Consider the following 19203-nt stretch of genomic DNA (forward strand, 5'->3'; position numbering starts at 1 on the left):
ATTGAACACTTTTTTGTTAAAGTTAAAACACTATGAAGGCTGCCTAAATATGCTTTTTCCTTTGCAGTGAAGATACATGATAACGACCTCCTTCCTTTGCTGCTTGAGGAGTTCCCCTACCTTTCGGTCTCTCCACACACAATGAACCGAATGTGGAAGCAGCAGCTCAGGCAGATAGAGCAGCTGACTAGGTCCAGTTCTGAGCAAGACCGGAGCCAAGCTAAACTCCAGTCAGCTGTGAGTTACAGCTACCTCATCGTTTGGGGGAAGGGTGGGGGTTGTTTGGTGTTTTCAAATATTGTGTGACACTGGGTAAATCCTCCTGGCTGTCTAACACCTGCCGCTTTCACTTTGTCAGATTGAAGACGCACAGAGAAAGCACGATCTGCTGATGGACATCATTAAAAAAGAACAGGATCACAACCAGCGGCTGGTGAGACTCGCAGATGCTTTTTAATTAAATAACATTGAAAGAGATAGTAAATTTATGTTTCATTATTTTGGATTGCACCAGCATGGTAACTGCCTTTTGCAGGAGATAGTAATTTCTCAGAAAGTAATCTTCTTGCTGACCTATCCATTAGATTGTGGGTTCAAGTCTCAGTATATAGAAAATTTTAACTGCAAAAATCTGAGCATATCCAATGTGGTACAGAGAGTGGGCTGGACTGTCAGAGAGCATGAGTGTGTGAGTTTGTTGAGATCCCTGCTGTTTCTGGACGTATCCCCAGGGCACTGCTGCCCTGGATGGCAAAAATTCCTCAGACAATGAGAATGAGGGGAGATTTTGAGGGGTATAGGTAGGATGAATGCAGGGTTTTTCCTGAGACGAGACCTAAAGGTCATGGGTTAAGGTGAAAGGTGAAATATTTCAATGGAACCCGAATGGGGGAGGGATCTTTTTCACTTGGAGCGTGGTATAAGTGTGGAACGAGCTGTCAGCAGAAGTGGTAGATGTGGGTCCAATTGCAACATTTAAGAAAAGTTTGGATAAGTACATGGATGGGAGGGTATGGAGTGCTATGGTCCAAGTATGGGTTTGCCATGGACTAGATGGGCTGAAGAGCCTGTTTCTGTGTTTTAGTGCTCTAGGGATCTAGAACGTGTCTTTTAAAACTGATTACCTGTGTACCTGGTACCTGAACATATGCCTATTAGTCCTATTTCACCACAAAAACAGCAGCCCCTACATTTCAAATTACTTCAGAGCATCACAGGATGTCAAATGTGTTCAGGAATGTAATTCCTTTTACCTTGGCTGTATCAGCTGGAGGTACCCACTCTGAATTTAGTTCCCTTTCTGTGAGTCAATCGGGTTTATTATCACTGACATATGTTGTGAATGTTTTTGTTTTGTGGCAGCAGTATAGTGCAGTACATAAATTATTTTATATATACACACAGTACCTCACTGTTTTTGATATATATATGGAAGGGAAGAAGCTGTTCCTAACACATTGAAGGGGGTCTTCGGGCTCCTGTACTTCCTGTCTGATGGGGGCAGTGAGAAGAGGGAAAGTCCTGGGTGGGGGAGTTGTTCAGTGATGGGTGCTGCCATCTCGAGGCATTACCTTTTGAAGATGGCAGAGAGGCTAGTACCCACCATGGAGCTAGCTAATTTTACAACCTGCTGAAGCAGTGGTCCCTCCAGACCAGTTAGAATACTCTTCACAGTACATCTGTAGAAATTTGCTAGACTTTGGTGACATACCAAATCTCCTGCCACTGATGAGATAAATGTGTACACATTGTGAAAGCCTTTGTGGTACTATGCTGGTAGCTATTACAGGAAAATTATCCCTTCCACTCAGCTATGTTCCTGTTTCACCTTCAGAAAGAGTTTAAGGAACGAATCCGGCACCAGAAGTTGGCCCAAAACAAGATGAAGGAACAGAGGCAGCAGATTGCTCGTGCCAAGAAATACTACAACGACTATCATGTCCAGCTCCATGCAAAGATGATGAGAGCAAGGACTCGTGAAGAAAGGGTGAGGCATGGAACTGTTGCCGTATCTGTCGGCAAAGATCAACTGCATCTCCTGCTCCTTTTCTGCCCCCCTCTTGTTTAATCACATCCTTCCTATAGCAGGGTGACTATAGAGCTGTGCACAATTTCGCAGGTACACTCTCACCAACGTGGCATTGGTGACACCATACCTGGAGTATTGTGTGTAATTCTGATTGTTCTGCTGGAGGTAGGCTGTGATTTAACTAGAGAAGGTGCAGAAAAGATTCATAAGGATGTTGCCCTTAGAGATTCACAAGGATGTCAGTCACCTAAGACATGGGCTTAAACAAGGAGAAACCACTTAGGCTGGGACTTTTCCCTAGAGTGAAAGAGAACGAGGGATGACCTTGGAGACTTATAAAATCTAGGAGGGTGTAGATAAGGAGGATGGTCACAGTATTTCCTCTATGACTAACAGATTAACTGCAATGAAGCAAATTATTTTGCAGTGACTTCTTGCTGTGTCAGTGAAAGGCAATGTATTTAAAAAAAAAAAGACCTGAGAAAAGAGATAGATTCCTTGGTCCTGGGAGGTCTGGGCAGGCTTTTACCAAGCAAAGTTATGCAGCAACAAGTCTTTTAAAAAATCTGATTAGCTGGTATTTTCTTAAGCCTTCAATTTTTCTGAAACTTCTTATCCTTCATATGGAGCTTGGAAATTTTTCAGTTCTATCTTTCCTACCCTCTGCTATTCTACTTATTCGCTGATCATCTTCTTCCATCTCCCCACCTCCTCATCTGACATTCTCCTAGGTGAACATGATTACTTTAATTGTGACCTAGCCAGAACTACCTTCAAATTTCCATGTGCCTCCACCACAGCCACTCACTCCAACTGTAATTTCACTCCACGTGGAGCTGGTCTGCTGACTGTGATTGGTTTTTGTTCTTGCGCTTCTCAGGAATTTCACCATATATTTAGTCTTCTATCTCCTTCAGATCATTTGAGGGTCTGTAGAATACTCCGGGCAGGTCGATGCAGTGCCAGGACTAGGGCCACTAGCAGAACCAAGAACACAAACAGCAAAGGCTCCGACTGTCTCTTCTGGTTACAGCCTTGGTGTAGGGCAATCGTTAGACTGAGTAATTTCAGGTTTGTTAGCCAATGCAAGGTGGGAAAAGTATGGCCATACACATTGTCATTTTAAAGTGTCTATAAATCAAAGTCACTCAGTGGGGAGTTTGAAGAAGTAACAGCAAGGATCGAAGGGAATAACCCTTTAATTTCCTGGAATGAAAGTGTTACCATATGATTTCCTGGCTCTGCACCATACTCCCTGGAATTCAGAAGATGAGAAGGGACCTCATTGAACCCCATTGAATGTTGAAATGCCTCAGTAGAATGGTTGTGGAAGGGATGTTTCCTATGGTGGGGGAGTTTAGGACTAGAGAGCACGCCTCGGATTAGAGGGGCATCCAATTAGAATGGAGCTGAGGAAGAATTTCTTCAGCTAGTGAGTGGAGAATCTGCAGAATTAATTGGCACAGTTGGTTGTGGAGGCCAAATCAGTGGGTATATTTAAGGCAGATGTTGATAGATTCTTGATTAGTCAGGGCATGAAGGGTTATAGGGTGAAGGCAGTGAGGAGAGAGCATGTCGTGGTTGGTGGGTGTCCTTGATGAAGGAAGTTGTTTCTCTGAGATCTATACAGTGATGGGGTGAGTGAAGTTATTCCCACTGGTTGAGAGGTAATAACTGTTTCTGAACCTAGAGCTGTGGGTCCTGAGGCTCCTGTACCACCTTCCTGATGGCAGTAGCGAGAAGAGGTCATGACCTGGGTGGTGGGAGTCCTGAGGCACCTGTAGCTTCTGCTGATGGCAGCAGTGAGAATAGAGCTTGACTTGGGTGGTGTGGATCCCTGATGATGGACGCAGCTTTCCTACAACAGCATTTCATGTAGATGTGCTCAGTGTTCGGGAGGGTTTTACCCGTGATGTACTCTCCGGCCAAAACATCGTCTGTTTACTCTTTTTCCATAGATGCTGCCTGGCCTGCTGGGTTCCTCCAGCGTTTTGTGTGTGTTGCTCAGATTTCTAGCCTCTGCATATTTTCTTGTCTCTGTGTCCTCAGCAAACTTGAATATGGTGTTGGAGCTGTACTTAGCTACACAGTCACAGTGTAAAGCGAGTAGAGCGGGGGGCTAAGCACACAGCCCTGTGGTGCACCTGTGCTGATGGAGATTGTGGAGGAGATGGTTTTTGTCAATCAAAACTGACTGGGGTCTGCAAGTCAGGAAATCCAGGATCCAATTGCACAAGGGGCTGTCGAGGCCCAGGTCTTGGAGTTTACTGTATTAAAATGGTCTTGTGGAGTAGTACATGATATCATCTGATCTATTACAACACCATCTTCAAGTAACGAGCCAAGGGAGGATGGTTTAATTGGCCAATGTCAGAGCTAGGTGACTAGTAGATGGTTTAATTGGCCAATGTCAGAGCTAGGTGACTGGTAGGCTACGTTTCTGGAAGTGGGGACAGTATACACTAATGAGTTAAAACCAAAGCCAAGATTAGGATTACCATTTAAAAAAAAATAGCCCTGAGGTTGACAGTGGAATAAAAGCTGTTGATTGCATGTAAATGTTAGTCCTTGTGTGCATTTCTGGTCATCTACCTACAGGAAAGGTATCAATAAGATTGAAAGAGTGCAGAGAAAATTTACAAGGATGTTGCTGGGACTTGCAGATATGAGTTATAAGGGAAGGTTGAATAGATTAGGTCTTTTTTTCACTGGAGCACAGGAGAGTGAGAGGATATTTAATAGAGGTATACAAAATAATGAGCAGTAAATAGGGTAAATGCAAACAGAATTTTTCCACAGTTGGTTGAGACTACAATTAGAGGTCATGGGTTAAGGGTGAAAGGTAAAATGTTTAAGGTGAACATGAGGGGGAAGGTCTTCACTTGGAGAGAGTGTGGTAAGACTGGAATGAGCTGCCAGAAGAAGTGGTGGATGCGGGCTTAACATTTAAGAGAAGTGTGGTTAGGTACAAGGATCTTTGCCCTGTGACACTTATGACTATTATTAAGGGCTCCAATGAGGATGACTTGCCTGCACTCTGAGGAGAATGAAATGGCTACAGTCTTCCATAGGTGGGTGTTTGAGTCAGAGCCCTCCCTTTTGCTGCTTCCACTGGGTTTCTGTCAGCTCCTATTGCATGGACTCTTTCTGAATCCCATCCTGAATGTTAATTCTCCAAGGAGTGGCCTTGGCCCAGGAATTCCCCTGAGTCATTGTGGTCTGCTGAACTTTGCTTAAAGGGAGACTCTGACCACATTATTAGATCTCTTCCCCTGCCCAGCTGCTAATCTCTTCCCAGAAGATTAGTAAGTGTGTCTGTCTGGGAGATCTGGTTAAGGCATCATACAGACCTGTGTGTAATATATGCTGGGGAAAATTGGGCAATGAGTTAGAGCAAGAGGCTAATGAGTTACTAGCCTGGGTCAGGATAGACTGGATAAGCTGAAAGGCATAAGTATGCATCCTATTTAAATACCAATTGTTGATTAGAGCAAGCAAGTGCATATCCAAGGTTATTGATCAGAATTAAGTCTATTTTCACTGGCATACTGTATCTCATGAATACATAAATACATACTATAAATTATAATAAGAAATATATAATAATATTAAAGTAGTAGTTCAAAAAGAGAGCAAAAATAGCAAGGTAGTATTCATGGATCATTCAGAAATCTGATGGCAGAGGGGAAGAAGCTGTTCCTAAAACATTAAGTGTGTGCGCCAGTAGCTAGCAATTGCGTTTGGGCTGGTACTGCTTTTATTTTTGACCCTGTGGGGACAAAAAGCAGTTGAGCATTAAATTTCAAAATCAGAATCTAGAATTGGGTTTACTATTACTGGCATATGTTGTGAAATTTGTAGTTAAAATTCTGATTCTATACTTCCTGATCCTTAACCACAACCACCTGAATCCAAGTCTATAGAACCAGCTATCCCTTTCCATTCCTGTGCATCACCAGTGCCAACATAGGCACAGGCATTCCAGAATTCATTACTATCTTTCATTCTGCAGAAAAGACCACAAAGACTACAGAGATGTTTTGAAAATCATACCTGAGTGATCACCATTTTTATTGTAGATAACTCAAGAGCCAGTCATCATCAGGGGAACAGAGATGGAGAGAGTCAGCAACTTTAAAATCCTCTATGTTATCACTTCAGAGGATCTGTCCTGGGCCCAGCACATAAGTGCAATTATGAAGAGAGCACGGCAGTGCTTCACTTCCTTAGGAGTTTTGCGAAGCTTCAATATGACATCTAAAACTTTGACAAACTTCTATAGAGGTAATGGGGAGTATATGAACTGGTTGCTTCATGGTCTGGTATGGAAACACTAATGCCTTTGAATGGAAAATCCTAAAAATATTAGTGGATGCATCCCAGTTCATGTGTAAAGTACTCCCCACCATTGAATACATCTACAGGGAGTGCTGTGACAGGAAAGCAGCACCCATCATCAAGGACTCCCACCACCCAGGTCATGATCTCTTCTTGATACTGCTATCAGGAAGAAGGTACAGGAGCCTCAGGACCCACATCTCCAGGTTCAGAAACAGTTATTACCTCTCAACCAGTGGGGATAATTTCACTCACCCCATCACTGTACAGTTGTCATAGGAAAGCAGCTTCCATCATCAAGGACTACCACCACCCAGGATATGTTCTGTTCTCACTGCTGCCTTCAGGAAGAAGGTACAAGAACCTCAGGACCTGCACCACCAGTTTCAGGAACAGTTATCACTTGTCTCATCATTGAAATGTTCCCACAACCAGTAGACTCCCTTTCATGGTCTCTCCATCTCATGTTCTTGATATTTATTTATTTATTTATTTATTTATTTATTATTGTTTCTTCTTTTTGTATTTGCATGGTTTGTTGGTTTCTGCACTCTGGATGAGTGCCCCAGTTGGGTGGTCATTCACTGATTCTGTTTTAGTTATTATTCTACAGACTTGATGAGTGGCCACAAGAAAGTGAATCTCCAGTACTTTGATAATAAAATTTATTATTATTACTATTATTTTTTTTTCTTTGTATTTGCACAGTTAGTTGACTTTGCACATTGGTTTTTTTTTATCCATCCTGTTGGGTGCAGTCTTTCATTGATTCTATTGTTTCTTGGAAGCCTCCAAGACAACAAATCTCAAGATTGTACATGGTGACACGTGTGCTTTGATAATAAATTTATTGTACTTTGAACTTTGGTTACCATTGCAGTCATACATCCAGTAATTCAATCTAAAACAATTATGATGTCTGTTTTGATGTATGTCTGACAAATAAATCTAATCTAAATGTAATGTAATCTAATTATTTCATTACTTACACAATCCTAAAGATTTTCAAGAACTTGTTTGAAGGGGGCTTGGAGATTCAGAAGCAGAGGCTGCGTGAGTTGAAGGCTTATACCAAAGAGAAAAGAGAGGAGCACAAGAAGCGACAACAGGAGGAGTTGGAGTCGATGGAGAATTATTATCGAGATCAGGTATTTGAAAACTAGTCCCTGGTAAATTCTACATGTTGGCTGGAACACAGGTAATAAGAATAACTTGTATTTACATTTAAGCCTTTGTTTGAACTGCCCAGAATCCTTAAGAGACAACCAAGTACTCTGTGTGGCTAGTTACAACCTCACAGTTGAGCAGAAACCATCCTGCCTCGGTGAATGTGTCTGCTATCAGCACAGTGAAGTCCTGAATACAGTAATATTGGAATTTGACCAGACCACCCTCTTGTGATGTTGGTTGTCACTTGTTTCACTGAAAGCATTAAGAATTCACCAGTTCTTCTTTGAAAAGTGCCCTAGAAATGGTCATACTTATCTGTCAGAGTTAATAGGAAACAGAGTGACAGTCTCACGTACATCTCTGTCCAATAATTCAGAAACCGTTGTGGAATTTGTTTTGCAGCAGCAGTATAGTGCTCTAAGTTACAAAAAGAAATCTATAAGAACTGGTAAGTACTGAAACAGAGCAAAATAGACAAGTAATGTTCATGGACGGTTCAGAAATCTGATGCTGCAGGGACAATGTTTCTAAAGAATTCAGTGTGGCCTCAGGTTGCTGCAGCTCCTCAGTGATGGTTAATGAGAGGAGGGGATGCTTTGGATAGTGAGGGTCTTTAATGATGGATGCTGCTCTCTTGAGGCTGCACCTTTAGAGGATGTTCTCGATGCTGGGGAAGCTAGTGTCCATGATGGAGCTGCTGAGTTTACAACCCTCTGCAACTTTTTTCTGATCTTGTGCGGTGGAGCCCCCCAACTATGCAGTGGTGCAACTAGTCAGAATGCTCTTTACAGTGCCTGGTGACCAGTAACATTGCAGCTTCTGTTCACTGGGGCCCTCACACTGAAATGTTCAGTAGCATTACTTTTTTATATTAAAAAACATGAAGTAAGTGTATTGTAGTAATAAATAGTAATTCCAAGAGACCAAACAATTGGCTTGATTGTCACAACCAAAGTCCAAGCTGTCAGATAAGGTTTTGATGTAATGCAGTCTTGATTAACTGCCTGGGTAAGTCCAACTGTACTGTAAGAGGACTCCAGAGAGGTGCCAAGAGTGATTTATTGCAGAGAAGGTGTGCTGGACAAACTGATTTAGATGTGTCTTGATCTATGCTCCCTTTGGTTTTCATGCCACCAGCCCTCCCTAAGAGACAGAAAATGAAGAGGCCGGAAGGCGGTGGGTGTGGCAGAGCAGGAGAGATTGCTCTGGCAGTGTTTTATCACAACCTTTGAGAAGTAATTCTGCCAGTAATTGCAATTTTGAGTATCATATAAACCATTAATGATGAAGTTGTTTCATGACTGCACATCATGCAAAAGGTGAGGAACCTCTCAGATGTATTTGTACACTTGGGCCTGCTTCAGTGTGTACATATAATTGTGCAATGAACTGTGTAGAATTTGCAATTCACTTTTATCTAACTGAGATCCTTTACCGTTCTAGTTTTTAATGCTGGCGGAAACTCTGGCACAAGAGCGGCAGAAAGTTCACATGCGAGAGGCAGCACAGAACAAGGTAGTGTTTCTTTTTCCCATTTATTATGCACCAGGAGGAGGCCATTAGGTCCTTTGTTGGCTTACAGTAGAGCAATCTTATGTCACCTGTTGATCTACCCTCTCACATTCCCGTTGTGTTCCCTGTGGATCTTCCCCCATCCCCAGTGGATGTAGTTTTTCAGTAAACAATTAATCTACCAATACATGGGTATTTTCTGGGACATGCAAAGAAACAACTGGAAACATTGCTCTGGTTTAGTCCAGTAGATCCTGCCTAACCAGGTTACATATCACTGTAGAAGCCCACTTTGTTCACAGTACCAGAACATCACTAGCAGAACTAGTATTTGTCATTCTCCAAGTTGTTCCCAAAAGTTATCTTGCTGGTCATTTCAAAGATGCCCCATTTCTCAAGCTGAGACAAAATTCTCAGCTTTGATGCCCCGTGGGAAATGGATGGCTTGTAACAATATCTCACAGCCTCCTTTAGTGCTCCTGTAAAGATGGACAGTGGTAGTCAAGGCAAGAATTCCATGTGTGAACTTTTCTCTAAACCATCTAATTGAAGATGTTTAATTTCAGCCATAAGTAGAAGCTGCAGTGATGCCCCAGCCCCAGCTATTGACTACTCCACTGCATTCGCCCTTTCTTCATTAGGGTCCATCTTCCTGTTGAAGTGAAATTTCCAGTCATCACTTATCGCTCTTCAGCAAATTTAAAAGTTAATTTGTATCATGGTTGTAGTACTGCTGCTGTTTAGTTTTTAAGACTTTTAAAAGAAATGGAAAATGGAATGAGAGTAACCTAGCAAAAAATATTAACAGAAATGGAAAAGACAGGGCAAATATGGGTTCCTTACAGACCAATTCAAGACAGGAAAATCATGTTTGATGAATCTATTGATGTTCTTTGAGGGTGCAGGAGAGTAAATGAAGGGGAAAGAAATGGGAATAACTGATGTCCACCGCCTGCTCTACTGTCGTGATGAAGCCACACTCAGGTTGGAGGAGCAACACATTATATTCTGTCTGGGTAGCCTCCAACCTGATGGCATGAACATTAACTTCTCAAACTTCCAGTAATACCCCTCCTACTCCACTCCACTCCACCAGTCCCATTTCCATCTCTCCCCTCCTCTCCTTACCTGCCTGCCTATCACCTCCCTCTAGTGCTCCTCCCCCTTTTCTTTCTTCCATGGCCTCTGTCCTCTCCCATTAGATTCCCCCTTCTCTAGCACTGTGTTTCTTTCACCAGTCAACTTCCCAGCTCTCTACTTCACACCTCCCCTCCTCCCAGTTTCACCTATCACCTTGTGTTTCTTCCTCCCCTCCCCCCCACCCTCCAACTCTGACTCCTCATCTGTCAAAGCAAGTTGCAATAATAGAATCTCCACTTTCTTCAACCACAATACAGTTTACACATTTACAGATGTGACTATTCACTGATGTTCTGAAGGTTGCAGCAAGTCTGCTGAGAGTAGTGCCAATGAACATCAGTGTCCCAGTGCTAACGCGTGCAGCTGGTAAGTTGTTAATTCACTTTGACTCCTCCTTGCAGGCCCTCCAGAAGCTGAAGAATGAGCTACGTGTAAAGATGGAGAAGGAGATCCGAGAGCTGCAGGAAATGATTACATGTGATGATGACGATGTGTACTTCAGAGAACTGGAGGCCGACCGTGCCCAGCGCCAGCTGCAGATGGCATCGTTTCAGTACAGCAAGACCCCAACACTGTAGACATCTGCTAATGGTCAACCAAGTCCTGCATTTTTTTTAAAAGAAAGGGCTCAACTAATTCAAAGCACAACCATATGTTCCTAAAGTTCAGAGATACACAAGTGGATATGCATTGAACTGCAGTAGGGTGAGATCATGTACTCTGCCACTGACACTCTTGCTAGACTTGTCTTTTAACAAACTCTTTTAAAAACAAATTACTGATAATCTGAAGGTCAGTTTTACCTCTGTACAGTCCATGAAGACTGTATGATACTGTCTGCTGAGATGTTTTAGTATAAATACTACTTTGATTATTACTATTCTTCCAAGATCAATACTGAATTAGTTATCAGTTTTTCTGTTGGATCTCAGCTACTTGATCATCTTCAGCACTCAACATGGTTGCGTACACAATATCCCTGTCTGACACTAATACTGCAAAGCCCACGTATTCCAAAATTACTTTGTACATTTATCTTGTACAGTGGATAACTAGACTGGAATATTGAAGGAAGTTACATTAACAATTTTTCTATGCAATCATGTTTTTTTGAAACTATGTTCTAATTTATTAAAATTTTTGCTACCTAAATATTTCAAAGTAAATGCTCTGTGTGATTTGGTTCTAAGTTTATTTTTACTTCTTAGTTTTTGCCAAAAAAAACAAGTAGGGACATTGCTTTATTGTAATGTGCATTAATTTGAGATGCTAAGTAATCACCAATCATTCTACTCACAGCTCTGTACAACTTTTAATAAAACTACACCAAGCCCATTGAAATCAACTAGATTAATCCTGAACTATTGATCTGAACATATTTAAGTTGTCTGACTTGAGTGATACCAGAATCAGGTTTATTATCACTGGCACGCGTCATGAAATTTGTTAACTTAGCAGCAGCAATAGTTCAATGCAATACATAATATAGAAGAAAAATAAATAAGTTGCAGTATATGTATATTTGAATAGGTTAAAATAGGTTAAAAATTGTGAAAAAACAAATAATATATATTTAAAAAGTGAGGTAGTATTCACAGGTTCAATGTCCATTTAGGAATCGGATGGCAGAGGGGAAGAAGCTGTTCCTGAATCGCTGAGTGTGTGCCTTCAGGCTTCTGTACCTCCTATCTGATGGTAACAATGAGGAAAGGGCATGCCCTGGGTGCTGGGATTCCTTAATAACGGATGCTGCCTTTCTGAGACACTGCTCCTTGAAGATGCCCTGGCTACTTTGTAAGTTAGTACCCAAGATGGAGTTGACTAAATTTTATAACCCTCTACAGCTTCTTTTGGTCCTGTGCAATAGCACCCCACCCCCCACCACTTACCAGACAGTGTTGCAGCCTGTCAGAATGCTCTCCGTGGTACATCTATAGAAGTTTTTGAGTGTTTTTGTTGACATCCCAAATCTCTTCAAACTCCTAATGAAAAACAGCTTTGATCAACTTTGCTTTTAAAACTTGGACAGTTGTTAAATGTTGGCTTTGTTAATTTTGAAACGGAGGAAATTAAGGAAAGATCTGGGCTTGGCAAGTGGAGGTGGGGGTGAACTCATCTGCTGAGATGTTTCATAATGATCATGCTTGTCTTTGCCCATATGCACCCAACTTGGGCCATGGGTCAAGTTGAAAATGAGCAGGGCTTTTATCATTCCACTTTCATAGAGAGAGGCAGGATCACAATACAACAGCAGAATTCAGTTGTGAAAGCCCTGAACTTGCTCAAACATCTTGTCTCTTTTAAAAAAAGAAGTGGTTTGGGATACTTACAGAAAGCAGCAAAATGCTTCATGTCTGGAAAACACTGACAACATGGAAAGGACAAAGTGGAAAGGATATTTGTACAAGCTAGCACAGAGAGGAATGAGTTGTTATCATGGCCTTCAGTGTTCACTGCAAGTTAGTTCTGGCTGTTCAGAGACTCTGAACTTTACGTGTTGTTCCTACTGTTCGTTAATTTCCTGGTTTTAAAAGTATTAAACCTGGCTATCCTTCTTCCCTCCCCTGTCCCCCCACCTTTCTATGCTGGAGTCTTTTCCCTTCCTTTCCTGTCCCAATGAAGAGTCTCGGCCTGAAATGTGGACTGTTTATTCATTTCCATTGATGCTGCCTGACCTGCTGCATTGCTCCAGCATTTTGTGTGTGTTGTTTCAAAGTAATGCTTGGTAATGTTTTCAAACAGATATTGAACAAGGACAAGACCAGGCTGAAATCAAAACTATTGCACTGCCAACTTTACAGTACCTATAGAAAGTATTCACCCCCTCCCCCAGAAGTTTTCATGTTTTATTGTTTTACAACATTGAATTACAGTGGATTTAATCTGGCTTTTTTGACACTGATCGACAGAACAGAATCCTTATGTCAAAGTGAAAACAAATTATTAAACCCAAAATAATTGATTGTATAATTACTCACCCACTTCAAGTCAGTATTTGTTAGATGCACCTTTGGCAGCAATTATAGCCTTGAATCTGTGTAGCTAGGTCTATCAACTTTGCATGTCTGGACACTGCAATTTTTCCCCATTCTTTTTTACAAAACTGCTCAAGCTCTGTCAGATTGCATGGGGATCATGAGTGAACAGCTCTTTTCAAGTCCAGCCACAAATTCTCAATTGGATTGGGTTCTGGACTATGACTTGGTCACTGCAGCATGTTTTTAAGCCATTCCTGTTAACTTTGGCTTTATCCCTGCAGTCATTGTCCTGCTGGGAAACAAATGAAGTCACAGTTTTCTTGCCATCTTCATCAGGTTTTCCTCCTGGATTTCCCTGTATTTTGCTGGATTCATTTTACCCTCTGCCTTCACAAGCCTTCCAAGGCCTGCTGCAGTGAAGCACCCCCACAGCATGATGCAGCTACCACCGTGCTTCACAGAAGTGAAGGTATATTTTTGACGATGTACCGTGTTTGGCTTACACCAAACTTAGTGTTTAGTCTGATGGCCAAAAACCTCACCTTTGTTTTCATCAGACCATAGAACCTTCTTCTAGCTGACTTCACAGTCTCCCACATGCCTTCTGGCAAACTCTAACCGAGATTTCATGTGAGTTTCTTTTCAACAGTGGCTTTTTCTTTGCACTCTCCCATAAAGCTGTGACTGGTGATGCACCTGGGCAACAGTTGTTGACTGCACCCAGGTCTTCAAAAGCAGGTCTCCATTTAACTAATTGTGTGATTTCTAAAACCAATTGGCTGCACCAGTGATGATTTGGTGGTGGAGGGGGTGAATACTTGATCAATTACTTTGTGTTTTATACTTGTAATTATTTAGATCACGTTGTAGAGATCTGCTTTCACTTTGACATGGAAGAGTCTTTTTCTGTTGATCAGTGTCAGAGTCAAATTAAATCCACTGTGATTCAATGTTGTAAAACAATAAAATATAAAAACTTTTTATAGGCACTGTACCATTTAGTACTAATTCTTTAATAAATACAGTGCCTATAAAAAATATTAGATTTTGTGGGAAGGGAAAATGGGATTAAGGATGGAATGAAGCGTGTGCAGAATTATCTTGTAAAACTTTTTAATAATAAACAGTAGATAAGTGTAGTTAGGACCTATTTTGGTTTTAGGCAGTTTGAGTACTGCCAAAATAGGAGGAACATCCCCAAAAACCTACTTGAAAACCTTTTCTCCCACTAACAAACAGAGCTTTGCCTTGGCACGCATTTCCCATCAGAAATTGTGAAGGCATCCTAGCAGACTCCTAGGAACTTGATTGATAAGTTTAGCTGTAACAATGACAGCATTTCCTGGCAGAATGCAGAGCAAGTTCATGTAGGTGTGAATAAAATAGAGTTACTGCCAGATTTGATCAAATCTCTGGGTTCCTGCAAATGTATTCTTCTGAAGTCTGGGCAAGTAGGTTTCAAATTACAAGCAGCATGCTGAACCAGTTATCGATCCCGCACATCAAGCTGATTTTACCATTTTGATTCTGTTGCGCCAACCAAAACCTAAAGTTGATGCATCTTATTTATTCAAACAGCTTCTGAACAACGAACAAATTTTGCCAAGCACCAAGATAGCTGAAAGCAAATCGAAACCCAGCAAAACATCCTGGTCTCTTGGGTAGTTCACATTCAATTCTTTACTTGTACCACACTTTGCTTAACAGGGGAAACATTTGAAAACGCCTGCCATGTTCTCCTGTCTCTTGAAGACAGAGATCCAACAGGCAAATTTACCAAGAAAGTGGATGATCCCATGACAAAATGAGAGCCATTTCAAGGACTACTTTCCCACAAGTGTGGTCAGCCAGCCGCCAAGAATATAGTTGCATTTATATCTGGATATTAAATATACAGTAATTTCTGTGGTAAGCATTCACACCTTGGGAGAGTGATGTCAAAATTTAAAAAATCATACATTCAAATAAATTATGCATGAGTCACACACTCCATCAACTCCCTAAAGATATTTTTCCTACACATGCCACCTACTTAAATTCCACACCTTTGCTTATTTACCCTCCTCCTTAACATGACCCTTTAATCAGCTATTTCCTTTTAAAAATTTAGGTATCCTGATTTAGCAAGATTTGCACGAGAGAATTTTGTATTTTAATCTTAGTCTCTGCATTGTGTGATTTCCATACATTTCAGCCCTCTTGTTAATGTCATGTTGAACAGTCAAAAGCAGGATCATCTGTCAATTCTTTATCTTAGAATTTGCAGCAGGAAGGAAAAGAAGAGTTTTAATTCCTCAGCTGTCTCTGCATAGTTACAGTGCCAATATTCAGAATCAAGTTTATTACCTCTGACGTATGTCACAAAATTCATTGTTTTTCAGCAGCAGTGCAGTGCAATACAATACAAAATATACTAGGAATTACAGTAATATATAAAATGAAATAAGTACTGCAAAAATAGCCTCCTTATAATAAGGCAGTGAAAAACAGGCTAAACATTGCTTGCATTTAGATATGGTTGCCTTTCAGTGTTGTTCCGTCGTACCTTTAACACCTTTCCCTTCTGCACAAAGGGTCTCTCCTGTCCCATAAAACCTCGCAACTATAAAAGTATATTTTTCTTATGTTTTATTTCTTTCACATCTTCACTTCAAAGTCAAAGTAAATTTATTATCAAAGTATGTATACATTACCTTGCACTACCCTGAGATTCATTTTCTTGCAGGCACTTAAACTGCATCTGTCTCTTGTCTGCCCGTCCTGTTATTCCCTTAGTTCATCCAGTGGATCCAATTGAGGAGTTACATAGAAACATAGAAAATAGGTGCAGGAGTAGGCCATTCGGCCCTTCAAGCCTGCACTGCCATTTATTATGATCATGGCTGATCATCCAACTCAGAACCCCGCCCCAGCCTTCCCTCCATACCCCCTGACCCCCATAGCCACAAGGGCCATATCTAACTCCCTCTTAAATATAGCCAATGAACTGGCCTCAACTGTTTCCTGTGGCAGAGAATTCCACAGATTCACCACTCTCTGTGTGAAGAAGTTTTTCCTAATCTCGGTCCTAAAAGGCTTCCCCTCTATCCTCAAACTGTGACCCCTCGTTCTGGACTTCCCCAACATCGGGAACAATCTTCCTGCATCGAGCCTGTCCAATCCCTTTAGGATCTTATACGTTTCAATCAGATCCCTCCTCAATCTTGTAAATTCCAACGAGTACAAGCCCAGTTCATCCAGTCTTTCTTCATATGAAAGTCCTGCCATCCCAGGAATCAATCTGGTGAACCTTCTTTGTACTCCCTCTATGGCAAAGATGTCTTTCCTCAGATTAGGGGACCAAAACTGCACACAATACTCCAGGTGTGGTCTCACCAAGGCCTTGTACAACTGCAGTAGTACATCCCTGCTCCTGTACTCGAATCCTCTTGCTATAAATGCCAGCATACCATTCGCCTTTTTCACCGCCTGCTGTACCTGCATGCCCACTTTCAATGACTGGTGTATAATGACACCCAGGTCTCATTGCACCTCCCCTGTTCCTAATCGGCCACCATTCAGATAATAATCTGTTTTCCTATTTTTGCCACCAAAGTGGATAACTTCACATTTATCCACATTAAATTGCATCTGCCATGAATTTGCCCACTCACCCAACCTATCCAAGTCACCCTGCATCCTCTCAGCATCCTCCTCACTGCTAACACTGCCACCCAGCTTCGTGTCATCCGCAAACTTGGAGATGCTGCATTTAATTCCCTCATCCAAGTCATTAATATATATTGTAAACAACTGGGGTCCCAGCACTGAGCCTTGCAGTACCCCACTAGTCACCGCCTGCCATTCTGAAAAGGTCCCGTTTATTCCCACTCTTTGCTTCCTGTCTGCTAACCAATTCTCCACCCACACCAATACCTTACCCCCAATACCGTGTGCTTTAAGTTTGCACACTAATCTCCTGTGTGGGACCTTGTCAAAAGCCTTTTGAAAATCCAGATATACCACATCCACTGGTTCTCCCCTATCCACTCTACTAGTTACATCCTCAAAAAATTCTATGAGATTCGTCAGACATGATTTTCCTTTCACAAATCCATGCTGACTTTGTCCGATCATTTCACCGCTTTCCAAATGTGCTGTTATCACATCCTTGATAACTGACTCCAGCAGTTTCCCCACCACCGACGTTAGGCTAACCGGTCTACAATTCCCCTGTTTCTCTCTCCCTCCTTTTTTAAAAAGTGGGGTTACATTAGCCACCCTCCAATCCTCAGGAACTAGTCCAGAATCTAACGAGTTTTGAAAAATTATCACTAATGCATCCACTATTTCTTGGGCTACTTCTTTAAGCACTCTAGGATGCAGACCATCTGGCCCTGGGGATTTATCTGCCTTCAATCCCTTCAATTTACCTAACACCACTTCCCTACTAACATGTATTTTGCTCAGTTCCTCCATCTCACTGGACCCTCTGTCCCTTACTATTTCTGGAAGATTATTTATGTCCTCCTTAGTGAAGACAGAACCAAAGTAATTATTCAATTGGTCTGCCATGTCCTTGCTCCCCATAATCAATTCACCTGTTTCTGTCTGCAGGGGACCTACATTTGTCTTTACCAGTCTTTTCCTTTTTACATATCTATAAAAGCTTTTACAGTCCGTTTTTATGTTCCCTGCCAGTTTTCTCTCATAATCTTTTTTCCCCTTCCTAATTAAGCCCTTTGTCCTCCTCTGCTGAACTCTGAATTTCTCCCAGTCCTCAGGTGAGCCACTTTCTCTGGCTAATTTGTATGCTTCTTCTTTGGAATTGATACTATCCCTAATTTCTCTTGTCAGCCATGGGTGCACTACCTTCCTTGATTTATTCTTTTGCCAAACTGGGATGAACAATTGTTGTAGTTCATCCATGCAACCTTTAAATGCTTGCCATTGCATATCCACCGTCAATCCTTTAAGTGTCATTTGCCAGTCTATCTTAGCTAATTCACGTCTCATACCTTCAAAGTCACCCCTCTTTAAGTTCAGAACCTTTGTTTCTGAATTAACTATGTCACTCTCCATCGTAATGAAGAATTCCACCATATTATGGTCACTCTTACCCAAGGGGCCTCTCACGACAAGATCGCTAATTAACCCTTCCTCATTGCTCAAAACCCAGTCCAGAATAGCCTGCTCTCTAGTTGGTTCCTCGACATGTTGGGGGTTCAAAAAACCATCCCGCATACATTCCAAGAAATCCTCTTCCTCAGCACCTTTACCAATTTGGTTCACCCAGTCTACATGTAGATTGAAGTCACCCATTATAACTGCTGTTCCTTTATTGCACACATTTCTAATTTCCTGTTTAATACCATCTCCGACCTCACTACTACTGTTAGGTGGCCTGTACACAACTCCCACCAGCGTCTTCTGCCCCTTGGTGTTACGCAGCTCTACCCATATCGATTCCACATCTTCCCGGCTTATGTCCTTTCTATTGCGTTAATCTCTTCTTTAACCAGCAACGCCACCCCACCTCCCCTTCCTTCATGTCTATCCCTCCTGAATATTGAATATCCCTGAGCGTTGAGCTCCCATCCCTGGTCACCCTGGAGCCATGTCTCTGTGATCCCAACTATATCATAATCATTAATAATCTGCACTTTCAATTCATCCACCTTATTACGAATGCTCCTTGCATTGACACATAAAGCCTTCAGGCGCTCTTTTACAACTCTCTTTGCCCTTATACAATTATGTTGAAAAGTGGCCCTTTTTAATGCTTGCCCTGGATTTGTCGGCCTGCCACTTTTATTTTTCTCCTTTGTACTTTTTGCTTCTACCCTCACTTTACACCTCTCTGTCTCTCTGCACTGGTTCCCATCCCTCTGTTGTGAACTAACCTCCTCACGCCTAGCCTCTTTAATTTGATTCCCACCCCCCAACCATTCTAGTTTAAAGTCACCTCAGTAGCCCCCGCTAATCTCCCTGCCAGGATATTGGTCCCCCTAGGATTCAAGTGTAACCCATCCTTTTTGTACAGGTCACGCCTGCGCC

The 19203-nt window shown here is 41.8% G+C and overlaps 1 protein-coding gene across 2 annotated transcripts in view; it reads left to right on the top strand.

Moving 5' to 3' along the window:
* LOC134336406 (centrosomal protein of 95 kDa-like) overlaps nucleotides 1-12318 on the top strand; it is a 58891-nt gene extending 46573 nt beyond the window's left edge. For both annotated transcript variants that reach the window (XM_063030596.1, XM_063030597.1), the window contains exons 17-22: nucleotides 68-237; nucleotides 359-433; nucleotides 1835-1987; nucleotides 7369-7515; nucleotides 8981-9052; nucleotides 10591-12318. In XM_063030596.1, the coding sequence (XP_062886666.1) occupies nucleotides 68-237; nucleotides 359-433; nucleotides 1835-1987; nucleotides 7369-7515; nucleotides 8981-9052; nucleotides 10591-10767 (794 nt within the window). In that variant the 3' untranslated portion in view covers nucleotides 10768-12318. The remainder of the gene's footprint in view (nucleotides 1-67; nucleotides 238-358; nucleotides 434-1834; nucleotides 1988-7368; nucleotides 7516-8980; nucleotides 9053-10590) is intronic.
* Nucleotides 12319-19203: the final 6885 nt, after the last annotated feature.

This window comes from Mobula hypostoma, chromosome 22 (assembly GCF_963921235.1).
Source record: "Mobula hypostoma chromosome 22, sMobHyp1.1, whole genome shotgun sequence".
Lineage (NCBI taxonomy): Eukaryota > Metazoa > Chordata > Chondrichthyes > Myliobatiformes > Myliobatidae > Mobula > Mobula hypostoma.